Genomic DNA, 20,810 nt, shown 5'->3' on the forward strand with positions numbered 1-20,810 from the left:
GATTACCCTTTACAGCCCTCTCTCTCCTAGAACTTTCTAATTTTAAAAATCTTAAATTCCAAAATTTTTTATAAGAGTTTTTCTGAAGATATATACACATTTAATTGTATCTTCCTTCCTATTTTGTAGATTGTGACTACTTATATGTCTACATATGAGATACATAATTCATTATTTGATGTGTCCCTACCATGTCAAGTCCTAATTTTTCTACAAATTCATGCCATATTAACCAATGTCCATATCCATGGGGAAGTTCTGAGCTCTCAGGTTGAAATCAAACAGCCACTTTTATGGCTTAACATAATTCATTTAGGCCTAGCACTTAATTGATTCAGAAAATTCTGCAAATAATAAAATTGAAAGAACTAGTTCCTCCAAACAGTTATGGAGAACCCAAACTACATAAATTCACTGCACTAAGAAGCTATATGAAATAAACATTCTAAAACCAGAATGCCAAATCCACCCGGATTCACACGTCAAACTGGAAAAATGACAGGAATTTTCATTGTTTCCCGTCAATGTTTCATCTCAACCTCCTCTAATATAGCATTACATGTGTGAACCTGTGGACACTTGCACCCGAATCCTTAATCATAGGCACTGCGGGGGAGGTGAGTCTCATCAGCAGGCAGCAGAGAAGACTATCTTCCAGTTTCTGGTCAAATATAAACAGGTTTGACATCATTAGGTCCAAAACTTGCAGAACAAACTGGGCACTTGCGGTGGCGAGTCTCTAAAATTCTTTGAATGCAAGGATTGCAAAATAGGTGGTAGCATTTTGTGATGACAACCTGGGATTTATAAGACATTAAAATTAATAAAGAAAACATGAATAATGCAGTAGCTATATAAATCACTAATGAAAACGTGCAACAAGAATAAAAAACATCCAAAGAAGTTTGGGGTTTTGAACTGCCCAACAATAATGTAACTGTTATCCTATTGGACATAGCAAATGTCACATGGCACCCCCTAGGTGCCCATAATCTTGCTGAATTGGGTAAAAAGAAGGGGGGGGGGGGGGGGAAGAAACAAGGTAATATATATTTTTTCTTGCTGCGTTAGGCGGAGGGCATTTGAGAACTAGTATAGGAAAAGCATGAATCAAAATTTAGTATAAATATTTCAAGACAATTTGCTATCTGAGATGTAATCTCACACCCAAGCGATGCCTTAATATCAGATGCAAAAATAATGCCACATGGACCAACACACGCCTAAATTCTACTGTAGTAAAGCCTCTGAGATAAGAACAATGAAGAAGAAGAATAGGAAGGAGAAAGGACTTGTATGTTTGTGTGTGTGTGGTTTCTGAGGGGGAGCAACAGATGCAGTTGGCACCTGACCAGTAATTCCGCTTTCATCCACTCCTTTTGATATATCTATACTACACAGTCTCTATATTGAAGACAACATTATTAATAAAGTTCTCATATGATAAAAAATTAATTTAACAAAAAGAAAATAAAAGGTAAAGGGCGCTGTAGAAGATTGACAAAAGTTCAAGAAGGCAGACTAAAAATTTAAAGGTGGGGATCAGATACATCCTTTGTGGTTCAAGAAAGAACAAGCCTAAGGAAAGTATCATTGGTGGGATCAGCATCCAACAAAGAAAAAAAATGAGAAAAAAATGAAGACTTTTCTCTGCGTCAAAACAATTAATTGGCCAGCAGACTTTATCTCGTCCTTGCTAAATGATGAACGCATTAAAACATGACTTGTAAACAATCGCCCCTCAGTCCTACTCTTATGCGGTGTTAAGTCTCCAGTTCAAAGGACCAACATAAAAGCCACCCTCGTACTACCTCAATCAAAGAGGTGTTTGATTAGCAGTCACACAAAAAAACAGCCATTAGTCATTTGATCAAACCATATCCATGAATATCCTTCTCAGACACGAGCAAATGTATTGAGATCAATAGCTGTCACAGAAATTCTCCAAGTTCTCTATAGCTAGAGTAAGCTAATGCCACCAACTAGAAAGAAGAGCAAGTGACCAGACAGGGAAAATCAGGGATCATGTTAAAGAACAAAATTAGCAATAATAAAGGACAGGTGGTCACCATATGACTGGGAATGAAGAAACAGGCACCTAACTGGAATGGTAAAGATATGGATTTTATTTTCCATTAGAAACCTCATCAATCATCCCGCCAAACATATTTGGCTAGAGATCATTGAACAAAATATCTAGGGCCCCACCAAACTTGTGACTAACCAGAACTACTCACATTCTTTCCCTCCTCTTTCAATCCGAAGTTGTGTAATACGGAAACATGAATATAAAACAAGTAGCAAAATACTGATCCACTTCAAATTGAAATTTTGCAACATCATTCACTTGTGCTGTTTACAATTTGAAATTGACATATTCCTCCAATTCTTGCAGTATGACCAGCTTGATAGTTTAATTGTCCAGATGTTACACCACACCCCCCCCCCCCCCCCCCGCGTAAATGTTTCTATGGAGAAAGTACACACTACACAGACTTGCCTAGGGTTTTGCTAAAATCTGAGGATTTATATTCTTGGTCCCTACCACACTGCATAACCCTCAGCTTCACTGTCAGCAGCACATGTCCGCTTTAAACCATTATAAAATTAGCACAAAGTGGATACTTATCACATCAGCATTTCTTAAAAACACGATACATGAAAGCAAAAAGAGAAGATGAGCAAAATTTATACATTCAACCTGTACGAGAGAGATCATTAATCAAAAGAAAAGGGGAGAAAAAACTTTAATCTTGAGCTACAAAATCCAAATATTAATTCCAAAGTAGATGAATCTACAATTTACCCAAGAACCATAGAAAGAGAACAAAATTTCTACACTAGAATTTAACAATAGGCTCCTCAAACCCTTCACAGTACTCTAGTAACTTTCTCCCCGTTATTCAAACAACCCATATAAAAGCTAAATGCAGAAAAAATAAGCATGCCTTATTTCAACCATAAGGCCTTGGCTTATGACCTTGGCAATCAAATTGGCATGAACCATTGAGATAACTAAGCATCTCTCTTTTAATCAAAAACTCATGCAGACTAAATTGGCTTTATCATACTTAGAAATCCAAAATATAATATTCAAGAGCAGGCTTCTGTCTTTTTACTCCAGGTGTTGAACCATTGATAATGGAAAACCTATCGTTCCCTATATCTTTCCTGTTCTATAAAGTTCACCCCCTTTGCAGTTTGTCTTATATTTTATCTTATATATGCATAATAAAATAAAAAATGCATGCTGTCTGAATGAGATGGTACAAGGGGCTATTTCAGTTTATAATAATAGAGCAACGACCACCACATTACAGACAAAATAATATCCAATCATTCATAGAACACAAAATGAAAGTACAAACAACCTACCTCTTTTGGCCTTTCGAGGCAAATACTGCACTTCAGAATTTCCCTGTATTCCTTGAGCTCCTCCTGAAGTTTCTCAACTATTGAGGAGCCCTCTGTCTGTGATCTGAGACGCAAAGCCTTTCTCCTTGCAACTTCTAATTCCTCTTCTAGTCTTTTCTTTTCAAACCTAAACAAAGAAAGGGAACATCTTTTGGGGTCAAATATATAAAAAAAATGCTAATCAGGGGCAAAAAGTGGATCCCCCATCTTCACAGAGAATTAACATACAGGAAAGTACAATTTCACCTCTCTTTTTCCAGCTCAATCTCCAAGCTAACAAGAGCTGATCGACTTTGTTCTACCTTGGACTGTAATGTGTCCAGTGTCTCCCTCAGTGGCTGACATGATTTCTGCACATCCAACATTTTCTTTTGTACAATCTCCAAATTGGCTAAACCCTGAACTCTATCTTCTGCGAGTTTCTGAATTTGGTCCGAAGACATTTTTAACTGCCAAGCCAATATGATACATTCAAAGTTCACATACAAGCTCACAATTATTTGGTATTGAACACAATTTCAGGGCACCTGATCCTCAAGTCTTGTTATTTTCATTTCACAGAAAATAACAGACTCCTTGTCTTGTTGAATTTCCTTCTCCATAAACTGTTTCTCCAACACTAGAAGATCTCTTAGCTGTCTTGCCTGCACCCCCTCTAGAACAAGCTGAAACAAAAGTCAAAAGGCCAACATGAGCATCTTCCAACAAGAAGAACTTTATATGCACTTCACTTGTGTAGACTGGAAAAATAGGGCACATGTAAGTGTTAAAAGGAAAACAAACTTCTTGTGTACATCTTCACACTGAAAGCCTATATCACCATATACATAGATGAAGGATGACAAATTAATCAATAAAAAAAGAGAAAATAAGAAAGCACTAGAACTCTTAATTTGGTTTGGGAACAAAACTGTCACGAACCTAGGGTTTTCCTAGGGGTTGAATAGGAAATTATTGAGGAATTGGTAGAAACCGGGAAAGATAGAACAGAAATGGAGGGAGAATTATACAGAAAGAGGGAGATAACAGCAACATTAGAGGGATAAATGCAGTCAGAACAGGGAAAGAGGGAGAGATCAGGGGGAAACGAGAGAGAACAGAAAGTTGAGTGAGAAACAGCAAGTTCAATAATCATTCAAAACATACATTAGATATTAGATAATCAATTTATAGGCTGTCTAAAAAAAAGGTACAAGTAGTAAAGCAGAAAGTACAACAAAAAGAAAATATATGTTTTAGATAATTCCTAATATATCCTTGAGTCATGACAATTCCCCCCCCCCCCCCCCCCAACAAAAGAGTTCTTGTCCCCTAGAACTTACAGTGATTGGCCACTGCTATTCATCCAATCCCAACTTTCTCTATCTGTTTTATTCTTCTTTCTCTCTCTCCTTCTATGACTATTCCTCTTTGCTCTTATGTTTCTTCACTTTTGCTTTTCCAGCCCATATGAAATGTAGCCTTCCAAAATATCTATGACAAGGTTCTCTCCTCCAGTTGATCTGTAAGTGCCTGTGATTCCCTTTTTCTTACTCCAGTCATTACACCTTTTCCTAACCTCCAGCTTCTTTCCTTGGTCCAGCTTCATACAGTCATATCTAGATTTAGACCTCCTATAATAATTTTCTGGAATACAGAGATTCAAAATTCCTATTCTTAAGACTTCATCAGCCTTATGATCAGTCTCATGTCACAACCCCAAGGGGCGGACAAGGGTATGAATGTAATTAGAAGAAGAGGGGCAAGGCTGTAATTAGCCTAATACTTGCAATAAGCAGTAGTTGTACCAAACAGTTATAGCTTTAGCAGCTTGTACACTTTCGGTTATGTGAGAAGTCAGAGATGAGAAGTCAGACGTAGAACTCCAACCTGAAAACCTAGCTTAAAAAGTGGAGGGATCCTCCTCCTTATATATAGTTCAGTTATCCCTTGTTGAGGCAATGTGAGTGTCACGACCCTAGTGGAGGAATATGTAATATTGTAAAAGATAGGGTTAATGGGGAATTAAAAGAAATAATGAGCAAGCTGTAAACGGACAATCCGTTGGGTAGTTGAGCTAGCTAGAGGCCTTATAAAGCAAAGGCCTACGGCATTAAAGGGTATCTTGGAAGTTAATAACAAATTCCCTCTCTTTCTTGATTCTATTTCTCTCCTATCTGTTATTCTCTTCTTTCTATTATTCTTCGTATGGATTCTTGCAATTTCGCAAGCCCTATTCCCAGGGCTTGACAAAGTGGTATCAAAGTCGTCGGCCTGGTAGTGGGAAAGTAGCGACAGCAGCGGGAGAAATTAGTGCAACCCAGCGCAAGCGGAGATCGCAAAGCAATGGCAGAAGGAACGCGACTGAGACAATTGGAGATCAGATTAAAAACTATGGAATTTGGCGTAAATGACACCCAGGATGTACTGCGTCAAACGAGGGAAGAATTGGTGGAATAGAAGGAGCTCATGCAAGCGCCCGCGGAAAAACAACAAGAAACGGTAGAAAGATGCCAAGAATCGGTTCAAAAGTGTCAAGAGACAGTGGAACAGTAAGGACAGAGGATCAACAGCATGTTAAATATGCTGGCCTCTCTGCCCCAATTCCGGCTATTGCCAGAATTTCCACCGAGACAAACATCAGCACCAATATTGCAACATCACAGCAATCGTTTGGGCACAGAAGCTGCCATGGAAGAGACGGAGCAGCAAATTCTTCGAGAGAACGCGGGAAGAAACGGCCAACCGATGTCACACGGCCATGCACCTACTCCCAGGTTGGAAATACCACTATTTGAGGGAAAGAGCCCAAGATGGTGGTTAAGGCGGTGCGAACGATTCTTCCAGCTCTACCAGACGATGGAAGACCAGAAAGTAACCTTAGCGGCAGCATACTTGAACGAAGTAGCAGATTCTTGGTACCAATGGTGGGTCCAAGAAGGGGGGCTGCAAAGGGGGTGGAGAGCTTTCGCGAATGGCCTGTGCGAACGTTTCAGAGAAAAGAAGATGACGGACGTGATTGAAGAAATAGTAAATTGAAGCAAGAAGGTACTGTAATGGAGTACCTTGCCTGCTTTGAAGAACTAAGATCCCTGGTATGTACTATACAACCCAGGCTAACTGATCAGTATGTAGTATCAATTTTCGTGAGTGGCCTAAAGGAAGAATTACGGGCCACAGTAAAGATGATGACTCCAACAACAGTGAGTCAGGCGGTGGAAAAGACCAGGCTTCAAGAAATGGCTCCGGAGGCCATTTTCAAGAAACATAAAGTTCCTTATAAGCCAAGTATATTGGCCGGACAGTATGGGGGAGGAAGTGCTAGACCTTTGATAACATGGCCTAATCAGACAACAGCCAAACCAGCAGTGAGCAATAATGGAGGGAAGGGCAGTTTGATGGAACAAATGAGACAGCTTGGGCTATGCTTCAAATGTGGCGACAAATATGAGTCGGGTCATTAGTGCAAAAGACAATTGATGAAGATAGAAGGCATGAACGAGGAGGAAGAAGAAGCAAAACAAGACAGAGCAGAGGAAGAAGCAGTGTTAGAGGACGAGGAAGAAGTGCAGAGAGAGGAAGGAGGAGAGATTTCCTTTCATGCATTAAAAGGCAGCCCAATGGGAAGGATAATCAAAGTTAAGGGCCAGGTGGGAAAAAAGAAGCTGATGGTGCTGATTGACAGTGGAAGCACCCATAGCTTCCTTAGTAAATCAACTGCTAGGGACCTAAAGTGGCCTTTGACAGCGACAACTCCTTTGTCGGTTACAATAGCTAATGGCAGTCGAATGTTCAGTCACTACAAATGTGTGGGATTCACATGGATGATGCAGGGACAAGAATTCATGGCAGATCTCAAGATTCTAGAATTAGGCGGGTGTGACATTGTTCTTGGCGTGGACTGGATGAGGACAGTGAGTCCCCATACATTTGACTTCAATAAATTGGAAGTCACTGATGGAAATTGAAGGGAAGAAGTTAACCCTAATGGGCAGCTTAGAGCAAGGAGAATGCAAGCTTATTGATGGAAGAAAAATGCAGAAGATGATGGGAAAGAAATGGGGGCAAATCGCACAACTCTATTCCATAAGAGCTGTAAAAGTGGAAGAGGAAAACCAATACCAGGAAGGATCACCACTGGCAGATTTGCTGGAAATGCAAATCGCAAAAAAGGTACAAAATTCGGATAGCTTGCATTCAATTTTGGTAGAATTTAAGGATCTGTTTGCGGAATCCAATTCCTTACCTCCCCAAAGACCCTTAGACCATGCAATCCACCTCAAACCTAATTCTGCCCCAATTAACATTCGACCATATAGGTATCCACCTATCCAGAAAACATGAATTGAGAAGCAAGTACAAAACATGTTAAAATCAGCCATTATCCAGCCAAGCCAAAGTTCCTATGCTTCTCCAGTTCTCCTTGTCAAAAAAAAATATGGAACTTGGAGGTTTTGCATAGACTATAGACAACTCAATTCTAATACCATCAAAAACAAGTTTCCCATACCTTTGATTGATGATCTACTGAACGAATTGTATGGTGCAAAAATATTCTCTAAATTGGACCTTAGGTCCGGTTACCACCAAATTAGAATGGCACCATCCGATATACCTAAAACAGCTTTTAAAACTCACCAAGGCCTCTACGAATTCACTATTATGCCATTTGGCTTAACCAATGCCCCAGCCACCTTCCAAGCATTGATGAATTAGATTTTCCTACCGCATTTGAGGAAATTCATCCTAGTTTTCTTTGACGACATTTTAATCTATAGCTCAAACATTAACCAACACCTATCGCACCTTCAAACCACATTTGAGATCCTTAAATCACATCAATTGTTTGTCAAGCTTTCCAAATGTACTTTTGCTGCTAAAGAAGTAGAATATTTGGGCCATATTATCTGTGGTGAAGGGGTGAGAACAGATCCTAAGAAGGTGGAAGCTATGTGCGAATGGCCTAGGCCTAAAACAGTAAAAGAGTTGAGAGGATTTTTGGGTTTGACGGGGTATTCTAGAAAATTTGTGCAGCATTACGGAATAATCAGCAAACCCCTCACAGAGATGCTCAAAAAGGATGGCTTTCAGTGGAATCCAAAGGCTGAAGCAGCCTTCATTGCCCTTAAGAAGGCCATGTATGTGGCCCCGGTCCTTGCCTTGCCAGATTTTTCCAAGCCTTTTATAGTGGAGACTGATGCGTGTGACTCAGGGAATTGGGGTTGTCCTGGTACAACAAAGGCGACCATTGGCTTTTATAAGCCAAGCCCTTGCCCAAAAGCACTTAGGCTTAAGTGTGTATGACAAGGAACTTTTGGCGGTGTTGAAAGCCATTGATAAGTGGCACCACTACTTAGAAGGCAGTCCGTTTGTGATCAAAACGGACCATGAAAGCTTGCAGTTTTTAGCGCAACAGAAGCTGCACACACATCTTCAGCGGAAGGGAGCTTCAAAACTCATGGGCTTGGACTTTACTATTCAATACAGAAGGGGTAAGGAGAATATAGCGGCCGATGCCCTTTCTAGAAGAGATGAGAATGCAGTTTACAATTCTATCGTAGCCGTAGTACCGGAGTGGATGACAGAGTTGGCAGAAAGTTATGAAAAAACGGAATGGCTCAAGGAAATAATGGCACAGTTGGTGGTTAATCCGACTGCAGTTCCTAATTATACCTTGGCAAATGGCGTAATAAGGTATAAGGGACGATTGGTGGTAGGAGACGACATTACCCTTAAAGAGAAGATTCTGATAGCCCTACATTGCTCTCCAATTGGTGGTCATTCAGGAATTCGTGCCACTTACCAAAAAGTAAAGCAACTTTTCTTTTGGCCGAAACAGAAAGCTGAAGTAGTGAAATTTGTGATGGCTTGTACAGTATGCCAGCAATGTAAACATGAACAAGTACCCTATCCCGGTCTACTACAACCTCTGGCCATACCACAACAAACATGGGACAGCATTTCAATGGATTTTATCGAAGGACTCCCTAAATCAGAAGGAAATGATGTTATTATGGTGATAGTAGATCGATTCACTAAGTTTGGGCACTTCCTCAGCTTATCGCATCCCTTTACAGCTAAGGACGTAGCCAAGACATTCTTAGATAGGGTGGCCAACCTCTATGGGATCCCTAAAACCATTATATCGGATAGAGATAAGGTTTTCACAAGTACATTTTGGCAGGAGTTATTCAAGAAGCGGGGAGTGGGATTATGTATGTCAACAGCCTACCATCTTCAAACGGATGGCCAAACGAAACGAGTTAACCAATGTTTGGAGGAGTATCTAAGGTGTATGTGTTTTAGCCACCCCAAGAGCTGGAATAAGTGGCTACCATTAGCACAATGGTGGTATAATTCCACTTATCACAGTGCCATCAAAAGAAGTCCCTTCGAAGCTATGTTCAGTTATCAACCGCCATTATTGCCTACCCTATCAGGAGCACAACCTACTATGACTGATGTAGAGCAGTACTTTCAACAGAAACAACAATTGTTGGGGATCCTTAAAAGAGAACTAGCTATTGCCCGCAATAGAATGAAACAAGCAGCAGACGAGCGACGCAGTGAGAGGAATTTTAAGGTTGGAGATCAGGTATACCTCAAGGTAAGGAGGTTTTTGCAACAACCCTATACTTCCCTACCAATCTCTAAACTTTCTATTATTCTTCGTATGGATTCTTCCAATTTCACAAGCCCTATTCCCAGGGCTTGACAGTGAGATTCTCACACACATCCTTCCCCCCCCCCCCCCCCCCCCCGGCCGTAAAAAGGTAGAAACTTCTCCAGTAACTGATACATGCCCAGGTGATCGGGCAAGGTACTAGTCTATGACCCCGAACGATGGTAGTCCCCCAGCCAAGGGTTGCTCTGATACCATGTGAGAAGTCAGAGGTGAGAAGTCAAGAGATAGAACTCCAACCTGAAAATCCAGCTTAACAGGTGGAGGGATCATCCTCTTTATATATAGCTCAGATCTCCCTTGCTGAATCGTTGTGAGATTCTCACAGGTTACAAACAAAAGGCTACCTATAAAAGGAGATCAGACGCCTAAGGATGGGAATTATGAAATGAAATAGAACATAATTATTTCCCTCCTATTCTCTCTCTCAATTCTCCCTCCTTTCAAATTCTCTCTCCCAATTCAAATTCGTACAGCTATTATAATTCAAGAAATACATAAGTCTCAAATTCGAGACTTATCATCTCCCTAGGGCCAATGTAAGATTGTGCAGGTCCGAATTGGTCAATCAGAACTTCTTGAACTGCATGTGGACCTGTCACAAACTTGATCCATCCTAGGATAGATGTCACAAGCATACCTCTCATCAGCAGCATGAAAGCTATCTTCATTACAATCCTCCTCTTCCAATGCTACCTCAACACCTTCCTGCAAATACAAAATGTGATCCTCACAAATCTCCTTGTTCAAGCTCTCTTCCATGCCGGAGTCTACTTCCAGTTGTTCTTTACATTCCTACACTACTTGATGGGCAGCCGTAGAAATACCTTCGTTCTGCTGGCTGCTCTTAAGATAACCTTTAGGCAGCAGCCCATACTTTCTATAAATGGCTTCTAGTGTCAATTCTTGCAACCTCGCCTTATCCGCAACCTGTTTTACAATAACAGGATACATCATCTTCACTGTAGGCCGCAGCACATTGTCAAGTCCACTAATGAAACTCGATACAAAATAAGACTCGGTCAAGGTTAGATGAGAATTGAGCACAAGTGCTTTCAATTTCTCAAACTTGACCAGGTACTCCATAACCAAGCCCTCTTGTAACTTGTTGAGCTCCTCTTTGCAACTCTCATATTCAACCTGATCCTTTTTAGAAAACATCATCAAAGATTCATCAAATTTCCTTCATAGGCCTTCCAACATTCGGTTAATTCCATCCAACCTTCCGATAATTCTGTCTACTGTGGCCTTACACTTACTGATCAACACCAAAATCAACTCATAATTCCGGCTGGTCTCCACTTGAATATGCAAGTCGGAACTGTAGCATTCTTCTATTGCAATTGTGCTTCAAATTGTATCATGCATGTTCTATCAGCCACGACCAAAAAATCTCACGAGCAGGAGAAGTCGAAGGCCAAAGACTGCTCATCAACCTCCTACGACTTCGAAACGCAATGCTCGATCAGTCGATGTAGTAGCTAAGGACCGTCACCTTCCTAATACCAGCTTCTTGAGAGTTCAATGTAGTAGCCAAGGACCATCGCCTTGTTAATTCCCGTAGGATTAACAAAATGAAGAAGGAAAGATTGGCTCATCATCCAGTAGGAAAATTGGATGTTGTTCTAATCTTGTGTTTTTTTAGAAATTTCTAAATTTAGATTAGGATACTTTCTTAATTCCAACTTAGGAAACTTTCCTAGAATTGTGTATAGGTAATCTTTCCTTATTTTCATGTGTTGTAATCTTTCCTATGTTGTAATTCCTCAATCCTATAACTAGGGATATATTATCATGTAAAGTAATACGAAAGAATTCAATTCTTACACCTTCCCAATACCAGCTTCTTGAGAGTTCGATTCGCTCTCGTTGCACCTTCCTGTGAATCACCGACTCAGTTTCGTTGAATCGCCTTTATCACATGCAGCGACCTAGATCAGAATTCAGTAGTCCTGACTCTGTTTCAATCACCATCCAGTTCACTCACTAACGTTCAGTGATTGTTCATGATCCGCTTCCAACCGCACCTTACTTCTCACCTCAACCTCAATTTTGCAACCGAGGATCGTCGGCCTAGATCGCAGTCGGAATTTGCCTTCAGAAATCTGACCCTAACTGCTACAAGTTTTCCAGAATCACAGCCGAGGAACGATCGGCTTTGATACTTTTTGTCACGAATCTAGGGTTTCCCTAGGGGTTGAATAAGAAATTACTGAGGAATTTGGTAGGAACTGGAAAAGAGAACAAAAATGGAGAGAGAATTAGACAAAAAGAGGGAAATAACAGCAAGATTAGAGGGAGAAATGCAGTCAAAACAGAGAAAGGGAGAGAGATCAAAGGGAAACGAGAGAGAACAGAAAGTTGAGAGATAAACAGCAAGTTCAATTATCATTCAAAACATACATTAGATATTAGATAATCTATTTATAGGCTGTCTAACTGAAAGGTACAAGTAGTAAAGCAGCAAGCACAAGAAGAAGAAAATACATGTACTAGATAATTCCTAATATATCCTTGGGTTGTGTCAGTATTCTCCTATTCATATGTATTGACAGAAACGAAAGGAAAAAAGTGAACCAAATTAGTCACAATACTTGCTATAAAAACTTGCAATCAGGTAAGATTAGTAATTTACTCTCGAGTTTTACATTAACCAGCAAATCTTCCCATAGAAAACCAAGGTCTGAGAGGACAATGCAGCTTGGGAAGCTAAACACAATAGAAAATGATGGAATAAGGTAATAATTACCTTGATGTTGTAATCATCCCTCTCTGTAATTTGCAGCAGGAGTTGTTGGTTTCGAGTTTGCATATCATCGTATCCCTGGCTAATACTCTTAAGAAAAGATAATCAAAATATCAGGCCTTACTCTCAAATACATGAAGAAAATAAAGCCATTAATGTAGTTCACATGTACATTGAACAAAAAGGATTATCCAAACAACATAGCAATAATCTAACCTCTATTTCAGACAGGTAGGCTTCATTTTCCTCATGCTTGGACTTCAGAACATCTGAAAGCCTGGAGTTTTCTCTGAAATAGCATAGAACAACATTACATGCTCTTAGTTTTATTATTTATCCTTGGAGAGAAAAGAAGAAACTTAAAAGGGAAGGATTGCAAAAAAATATGGTAAATCCAGGAAAATATCTAGCCACATGCTTTCAAATCAGCCCAATGAACCTAAGGCACTACCAAAATGCAGAACTCAAACCATAGCATGAAATAACAGAACAAATTAAATTCATGACCTAGCTTTAGATCCATAGGATAAAGTCTGAGAAAACTCAAACACATTGACTCACAATACGTAAATTACTTCAAGAATGGAAGGGATAACATAGAAAAGATGGTATGAAGAATTCATATGCATTTCAAATTCAATTCAGAAGCAACAGATTATGATCACATCCAAAAGTGAAGAAAGACATTTCAAAAACATATATCATATGAAGCAAACCTTTTAGAACCTTCCGACTTTTCTCTTAAGTTGGCAATCTCAGCTTCAGCTGCAGCTAGCCTTTGCTGAGTGATGGCCTCATCTTCAATTGCTGCTTTGACCTGCGATTCCAGATTGTGCTCATCAAGGGAGGATTTCAAGCTTTGAACATGAGCCCTTGCCTGGTATTCAGAATCCCTAGCTTCACTCATATCCCTGCAGCAATAGAACTAAATTATAAGTGACGCAAGTCATTTGAGACCCCAGTCATCAACTATAATTCTATTGCTTGCATCACTTTAATTCTATCGCTTCAGCTTCAATTACTGGAGAACCAAACTCTATATTTTGCAGTAGACATTTGTCGTCAATTATTATTGGTGGCGCAGCTTCTCCAATTCTGCCTCCCATGATTTTGATCATAATTAATATCTCAAATGTTGTTGTGACTTAAAAGAAGTATTAATTCCTCCTAGCTCATACACAGTTCATTGACTTCGTAAAATAAAGGAATTGGCTGTTAGCACAAGATTTTCCCTTCTATTTTGAATAGAACATTTTTCAACATTTTCCCCCTTTTTTCTATTCAATAAGAAACTTTCACCACAATACGTACCCCAAACAAATAATATGAAGTCATACCAAAGGTTGCATCTAAAATCATCTCCTGAAGACCCCTGATTTATTACATAGTTTACAGAGGTGCAAGGAATACTGAGGTCCAAAGAGTGCTTGGGGCCTAGGTGTCAGACGAAGAACGAGCTTCATGCACGCAAGGCACGTATATATTAAAACTATAAAGAGAAAATGCTTATATATAAAAAGTAACAGAAAAGAATTAGTTGAAACAGGGAAAAAAAGAAAAAAAATGAATATTTAAATATTTTCAATTTAATACTTGCATATAAATTAGTTGAAGCTAAAAAGAAACAGAAAAAAAAATTAAAGAAAATTTGAAACAGAAAACAGAACAATAGTCTCATGCAGTGCGCACACTGCAGCGCAAAAAAGTATTAAATAAAACAACACAGAATAACAGGAACTACAAATTAGGTTGCAGAAGGATGTTCGCCTGCCTCTAGCAACCCTGACAAAGAAAGCAGGTGGCTGGCAGAACCTCACTTGCTAACATATGAGCCTCACATGTCCATGATTGCCGGCACATGAGACCTCCAGCCAGACCACCATCAGCCTCACCTCTTGCAATCTATGCATATATGCACTCAAATTGACAAAAAATTAATTCTAAATGACAAATCGAGCAAAAAGAGTTCAGATGTTCCAAAAAATAAAAAGAAATAAAAAAACTAACAGCTTTTGTTTATTTCCCCATAAGGCATGTAAGGCGTGGCCTGAGCCAGAGTTTAGGGCACGCGTCTCATGGGCCTAGACAGCCCTTTTATAGGTTCTGAAGAGGCACGCAGAGCTGTGCCTTGTGCCTGACAACTGAGAAGGGTTGCATGCATGACATGAGGGAGAACAAGTACACGTTTTTGCATCAAGGCTGTTGGCTCACTACTAGAGCACTATACAAAAAGACTCCTCGACGACAATCACATCCAAAGACTTGTTTCAAATATCCAATATGTTATGTTGAAGATCAAATATCATTCAGCCAAGTTTCCAAAAAAGGGTATAGGAACCTATTTGATTTTATTATCATCTATTTGATTTTATTATCATTTTAGGACTGACTTTTTTTTTTTGGATATTGGGCAATTAGGCATTCCACCTTTAACTTATTTGCATATTAACCAAACTTGGAGACAAACGTATTCTAATCTTATATAAATATCCTGCAATCAAATGTCTCCAAGAGTTTTTGGCAAGAAGAAGATTTGATATTATTTATTTAATTTGTGTTTCTTATTTTCAGCTTCTTTGGCTGACTTGGAAGTAAAATTCCGTGGATTTTGAGCCATTAACCAATGCAGTTGCAGATTTTACAACTCTAGGTGTTTGATATGGGCCATACAGAGATATTAGGGTCAACATTTGGCCCAGGTTCCATCTGCACCACCAGTAATACCCACCAAAACATTCTGACAGCCACTACAGAAAACATATCTCCATACAGATCTCAACTATATTTCTCCTGACAACGCCTAGTACCATCTTCCTTATCCCAAGGGAGACAACCACTCCTTTCACCTTCAAGCATATTTACCTCAAACAAAATGTTATCCTGATTCAACCATCGAAAACAAACCCAATGTCACATTTCTTGATATTCCAAATATAATGGATTCATCCAACAGAAAGAAGAAAACAGAGTAACAAATAAAAAAAAAAATAAGAGAACAAGGAGAGGAAGTCAAAAACATGCCAAATAACTGCTACAAAACACACTATCAAAAGGTAAGAAAAGAAACACTAGGTCAACTAGAAAAAGTGGAATCTTATTATTTTATATTAAAAAATAAAGCAGATTACTTTGAATCAAATTACTAAAATCAATCAAATCAATGGAAGTAATAAAAAGATTGCTTGGTACAGATACTCTAACCTTGAATCAGTAGATTCACGCCTATACATTTCCAAAAAGAGCTTCAACTCTTGATCACACTCCTTCAAATCATGGACCTGCATCAAGAAAAGTTACAGAAGATGAATTGACTGGAACTTGAATCCTTCAAATATAAGGCAATTGCTTCAATCATGAAATTTTGCATATTAACTGTTTTAATACTATATGAAAACTTTGTTTTAACCAAAAAGAAAAGGGGGCAAATAGTATAATTACTTGCTCAAGAACCTTGTAGATAAATGCTAAGAAAAGGAACACTTATTCTTCATATCTTCTCTCAATTTTTGACTTTGAAATGTCAAACAATAAAAAGTAAATTCTCAACTGTCTTTCCCAACTACTAGGGGATTGGCAGAGTTTGGCTTTCTCCATTCTGCTCAATCAAGGATCATACTGATACATCCAGGAAGATGAAAAAATGAATTAAATAATCCAAAACCAAATTTGAAGATGGACTTCAAAATACCAATTCTTAACTGACTAGATATGTATGGGCAAGTGAAGATAAAGAGTTCAGAACTTAAGATAAACCAAATCCTGATAGGACATGCTTTGGTAGAGGTGTGACCGAAACAAACTGAGAATAGAAGAGAAATCAATATACACATACATGAGGTGACACAGAGATCACACAACAATAAAAACAATTTAACAGAAACAGAGAGGGAGAGAAACGGTAACAGGGAATTGTGAGGGAAAAGAAATAGGTGCTGAAGAAATCCAATTCTCAAGTAAGATTCCAATGACTCCTTTGATTTTCTCTCATTGTTCTCTTCTACCCGATTGCCACCTGGTTATTATAATAGAAATCAAAGACCCAAATTATAGAAATAGATCATCCCGTTTAGTTCAACCTAGCAGAAGACCTTTTTCCTCCATATTACATCTTTGTCACAGAGCCTCAATGGTGATTGAGATTTGATTAACATGAACCAGGAAAGTTGCCCTCTGATTTATGAAAATTGGGGCCCAATTGTTGTGCGAATGAACCCATAGATGAACCCCAACCCCATTCTATTTTCAATCAATTTCTGTAATTTTTATGCAAAGTGATTTAAGTATCAAGAATATTGATAGGCCTTGGAAGTTGCAATCTGTTTCAATTTTACCCTTCCCACCTGAGTGTGCCACTGGAACCCAGTTTCAGTAAAGAAAGAAACTTAAAGTTAACTGTTGATCACAAAATTGAAAGGCTAAAGTAGAAGTATAGTGCATGTGAGCCCATTGTGAATCTTTTAAATCAAAACCAAATATATTCTTATGAATTATGGGTTGTCCCAATTTAGAATTCTAATCCATTAGCTTTGGAATCAATTTCATGGACAATCAAGTGATGATCCAATTAGTTTAGCACAACAACAAAGCAAATCCCTTTTGGTCGGGAAGATTCAGATAAAACGTCAATAGCCTGATCATACTTTGCCAAAAAGCATCATGTCCTATCAATAGCGAAGGACTAGGCTCCCTATCCTTAATTTTTTGTTCAAATGTGGATCAGTCTATTGTTCCCAACAGTCGCTATAGAATGGAATTAGTTTCGCTAACCCATCGACGCCAGTCTAGTCTCCTCTACTAAGAGAAAAGCCCATACTCATAACCTGACTTCATCGAAAAATCTAAAGAAAACCCGTGTGAATCAAAGAGGTCTCAAACGACCAACTAAAGCAAGAAAAACAAGGGGCACTAAAAGCCTGATCTCCTATCTATCATCGATTAGCAAGAGGAGGAGGAGGAGGGGCTGAGAAAAGGGCAGAAGGTCCCCATAGCTGGGTTGGGTGGATCATGCAATAAGCCTCTCTTGACCTTCCCTCTAAAGGAAAAGAGCCCAATTTCAATACAAACAGAGTAAGTCAGGTCTTTGTCCGCTCAAGAATAGTAAGGAAACTAGTCAGCCTGGAACATCAATGAAGAACTTTTCAGCAACCACTAAGGGTCTTCTATTTTATCTACAAATCGCAATGAAAAAGAGAATAGAAGCATGGGTATGGCTCAGCAAGGGGTACGGATCCGACATTCTTTCTTAGACCTCCCTGCATATCTCAAATCAGCCATAGCTTAGACAAGTTGGAATTTTTTGATATTATACAAATCGGACTTTAGAGAAATTTGAATTTAGAAATTTTGTATATAAATTTTGTATTAAGAATAATTTGAATGTTTTAACTTGTATTGATTCAATATATATGGTTTAGCTTCTTTAGATATATCGAAGTCACTTCCGGCATAACCAATTATTTGGACATTATCACTATGAGTAGACAATATATATATTGTGACAATGTCATAATGATTTTAATTATTCCCTTGTCAATTCTCATGCATGAACTATTTTATTTTATTTTTTTGCTAAGTAGCCTGAATAATTCCTTTTATGATTGCAAAAACGATAATTGCAATGCTTATGAAACAAAATTATTTTTTCAAAGCCCTTTTATTCCTTATTGTAGAGCTTAGAATGTCAAGACAAGCCCTATATTTTTCCTTCTATTCCACCCATTGGTTAATTGATATTGCTATGATATGGGTACAAAAGGCATTAGATTATTTGTTTCAAATGGGATCATAAAGTACCGTTGATTGACTTGTTATGAATGGAATCTCCAGTCCGATTAATGATACATGAAATTTTGCTTATAATAAATGTTTTAGGAGAAGCTATGATAGAATATTGTAGCTAATGGCAATGAACAGCCGTGGTGCACCTTGATTGAACCCCAATTAGCAGGAGCATTGCTAACCCTGTGTGGCCACCTACACACACGAATTGGCTATTTACTTTGGCATGCAGGTGTCCAATGATTGAACTATTATGGGGATGGATTCATTTCGCTTAGTGTACTTCCATGAAACTGAAAGTTATGGGTTTTCCATCAGATTCGAAAAAGAAAATAGTTTTGATGAAAAGGAAAAGAAGTTTCTTGAAATCAAATTTTGTTGTTTTATTGTCAATAATAATAATTTTTCTGGCATATTTCATAAGAAAAGCTTTTGAATATAAACACTCATATAGATTGCAAATCCGTTGATACATATTCTCTATTGACTAGGTTTTGACTCATTATAGATATTTATAATTTAATTTTATCACAGTTCTGTTGTGAAACTGAAGCTTCAGACATTTTAAGTCAATCCAAATCAATTCAGTTTAGCTTAGTTATTTCAGTTTGCCCCCGATTATTACAGACAGGGATTGTATAGACAGTTATTCAGTTAATTACAGTATGAATATTGTTATGATTCTCAGTTAATGGCAATTATTATGTCATGTACCTAGGGCTAAGAAGAGTTGTACTGTGGTTGTTAGGCTGAGGAGGCTTGTACCTTGCTAGTTATAACAAAATTGTTCTAGAAGATGGCCATGTCATTGTACGGAAGGCATCAATTAGTTATGCTGCTGTAATCAGTATATAAGGCCTGATTCAGTCTTGTCCAAAGCATCAAATATCAACAGAAATGTCATGACCCCAAGGGCATTAGTTATAATAGTTACTTGTTTGTATTTTTCCCTTGAGTTGTTAGTTTGTTAGTTGAGTAATAACTGCATGGATGTAAACAGCCTACAAATAGGCTGTTGAATAGAGAATAGGCAGCTATTGATTGAATCAATTCCATTTTATGTTCCCTCTCAATTCTGATCTCCCTCTCTGTTTCATCTAAACCCTCCCCTTCTTAATTTCTTCCTCTTTCTGTTCTGTATTCTCCCTCCATTTTGTTCTTTCTCCTTCAATTTCCAACCAAATCCATTCTAAACCCTAGGAAAACCCAGGTGGTGACATTTGGTATTAGAGCCAGTCAATCCTTGGCTGTGATTCTGGCAATTTGGACGAAAATCTTCAGGAATGAATTTAGGGTTAGATCCGACACAAAGCAAGCAATGTCCGAAGTGACTGAGCTGCAAGAAGCAGACACAGGAATATCAACAAAGCCAATCGACTCTTAGAAGGAAGGGCGATAGTTCTTGGAGCGACTGATTTCCAGCGTGTCTTGGGTGTTAATTGCCGCTTAACATTCAAGTGAATTCTGACGTTCTTGGTTCGAAATTGAAGGTGAAGTAGGCCAAAAGAGAAAGACCGACGATTCTTGGTGCGACTCCAGGCAATGGAATAGGTCTGGGCGAGCGTGGATCCCCAGTGATTGCAACTGAGATTCCGACGAGAAGGAAGGCGCGAAGTGGGCACAGGTTCAAGAAGCAATCTTGATTGAAGTTGAGAAAGACAATCAATCCTTTGTTTTAGGGTTGATGCATTATAAGATTCAAGATGAGCGATCACAAGAGATTGCAGTTCACTATCGGTCCTGCTAAGAAGATCAGAAAAGACCCTTGAAAGAAGTGAAATGGCGGAAGGCACAAGATTGAAACAACTTGAGGCGAGAATGGAGGCGTTGGAATTGGCGATGATGCGGACTCAGGAGGCTTTGAACTACAGCAAGGAGGACATCTCGGCCATAAGGGAGAACATGAGAGAGGATCTCACTACATCTCGAGAGAGTATGTAGAAGGAATTGGAGAGGCACCAGAAGACGATGGATCAATTCGAATCAGAGAATAGACAGCATGTTCAACATGATGTCAACATTATTGCCTCAAATTCCGTTTACCACTAGATTTCCCACTAAGACAATTGTCGATCCAACCTTGCCTAGTGATGGAATTCTTCCCCGACCTATAGGATCAGAATCCCTAATGAGGTCTATTCTTGATCAAATCCTGTCCGGCAATGACATTCTCCCTAGAGTTTCAAGAGTGCAACAAACTAAGGAGCCTCT

General features: G+C 38.8%; 1 protein-coding gene across 1 annotated transcript in view; it reads right to left on the reverse strand.

The window, feature by feature from the left end:
- Nucleotides 1-271: 271 nt before the first annotated feature.
- LOC127801602 (E3 ubiquitin-protein ligase BRE1-like 1) overlaps nucleotides 272-20,810 on the reverse strand; it is a 46,249-nt gene continuing 25,710 nt past the window's right edge. Inside the window, exons 12-19 of the mRNA XM_052336868.1 lie at nucleotides 16,023-16,099; nucleotides 13,538-13,732; nucleotides 13,038-13,110; nucleotides 12,825-12,911; nucleotides 3,942-4,079; nucleotides 3,661-3,863; nucleotides 3,376-3,541; nucleotides 272-797 (exon numbers count right to left, since the gene is read on the reverse strand). Coding sequence (XP_052192828.1) covers nucleotides 666-797; nucleotides 3,376-3,541; nucleotides 3,661-3,863; nucleotides 3,942-4,079; nucleotides 12,825-12,911; nucleotides 13,038-13,110; nucleotides 13,538-13,732; nucleotides 16,023-16,099 — 1,071 coding nt within the window. The 3' untranslated portion in view covers nucleotides 272-665. The remainder of the gene's footprint in view (nucleotides 798-3,375; nucleotides 3,542-3,660; nucleotides 3,864-3,941; nucleotides 4,080-12,824; nucleotides 12,912-13,037; nucleotides 13,111-13,537; nucleotides 13,733-16,022; nucleotides 16,100-20,810) is intronic.

The sequence above is a fragment of the Diospyros lotus genome, chromosome 5 (genome assembly GCF_014633365.1).
Source record: "Diospyros lotus cultivar Yz01 chromosome 5, ASM1463336v1, whole genome shotgun sequence".
NCBI classification, from domain to species: domain Eukaryota; kingdom Viridiplantae; phylum Streptophyta; class Magnoliopsida; order Ericales; family Ebenaceae; genus Diospyros; species Diospyros lotus.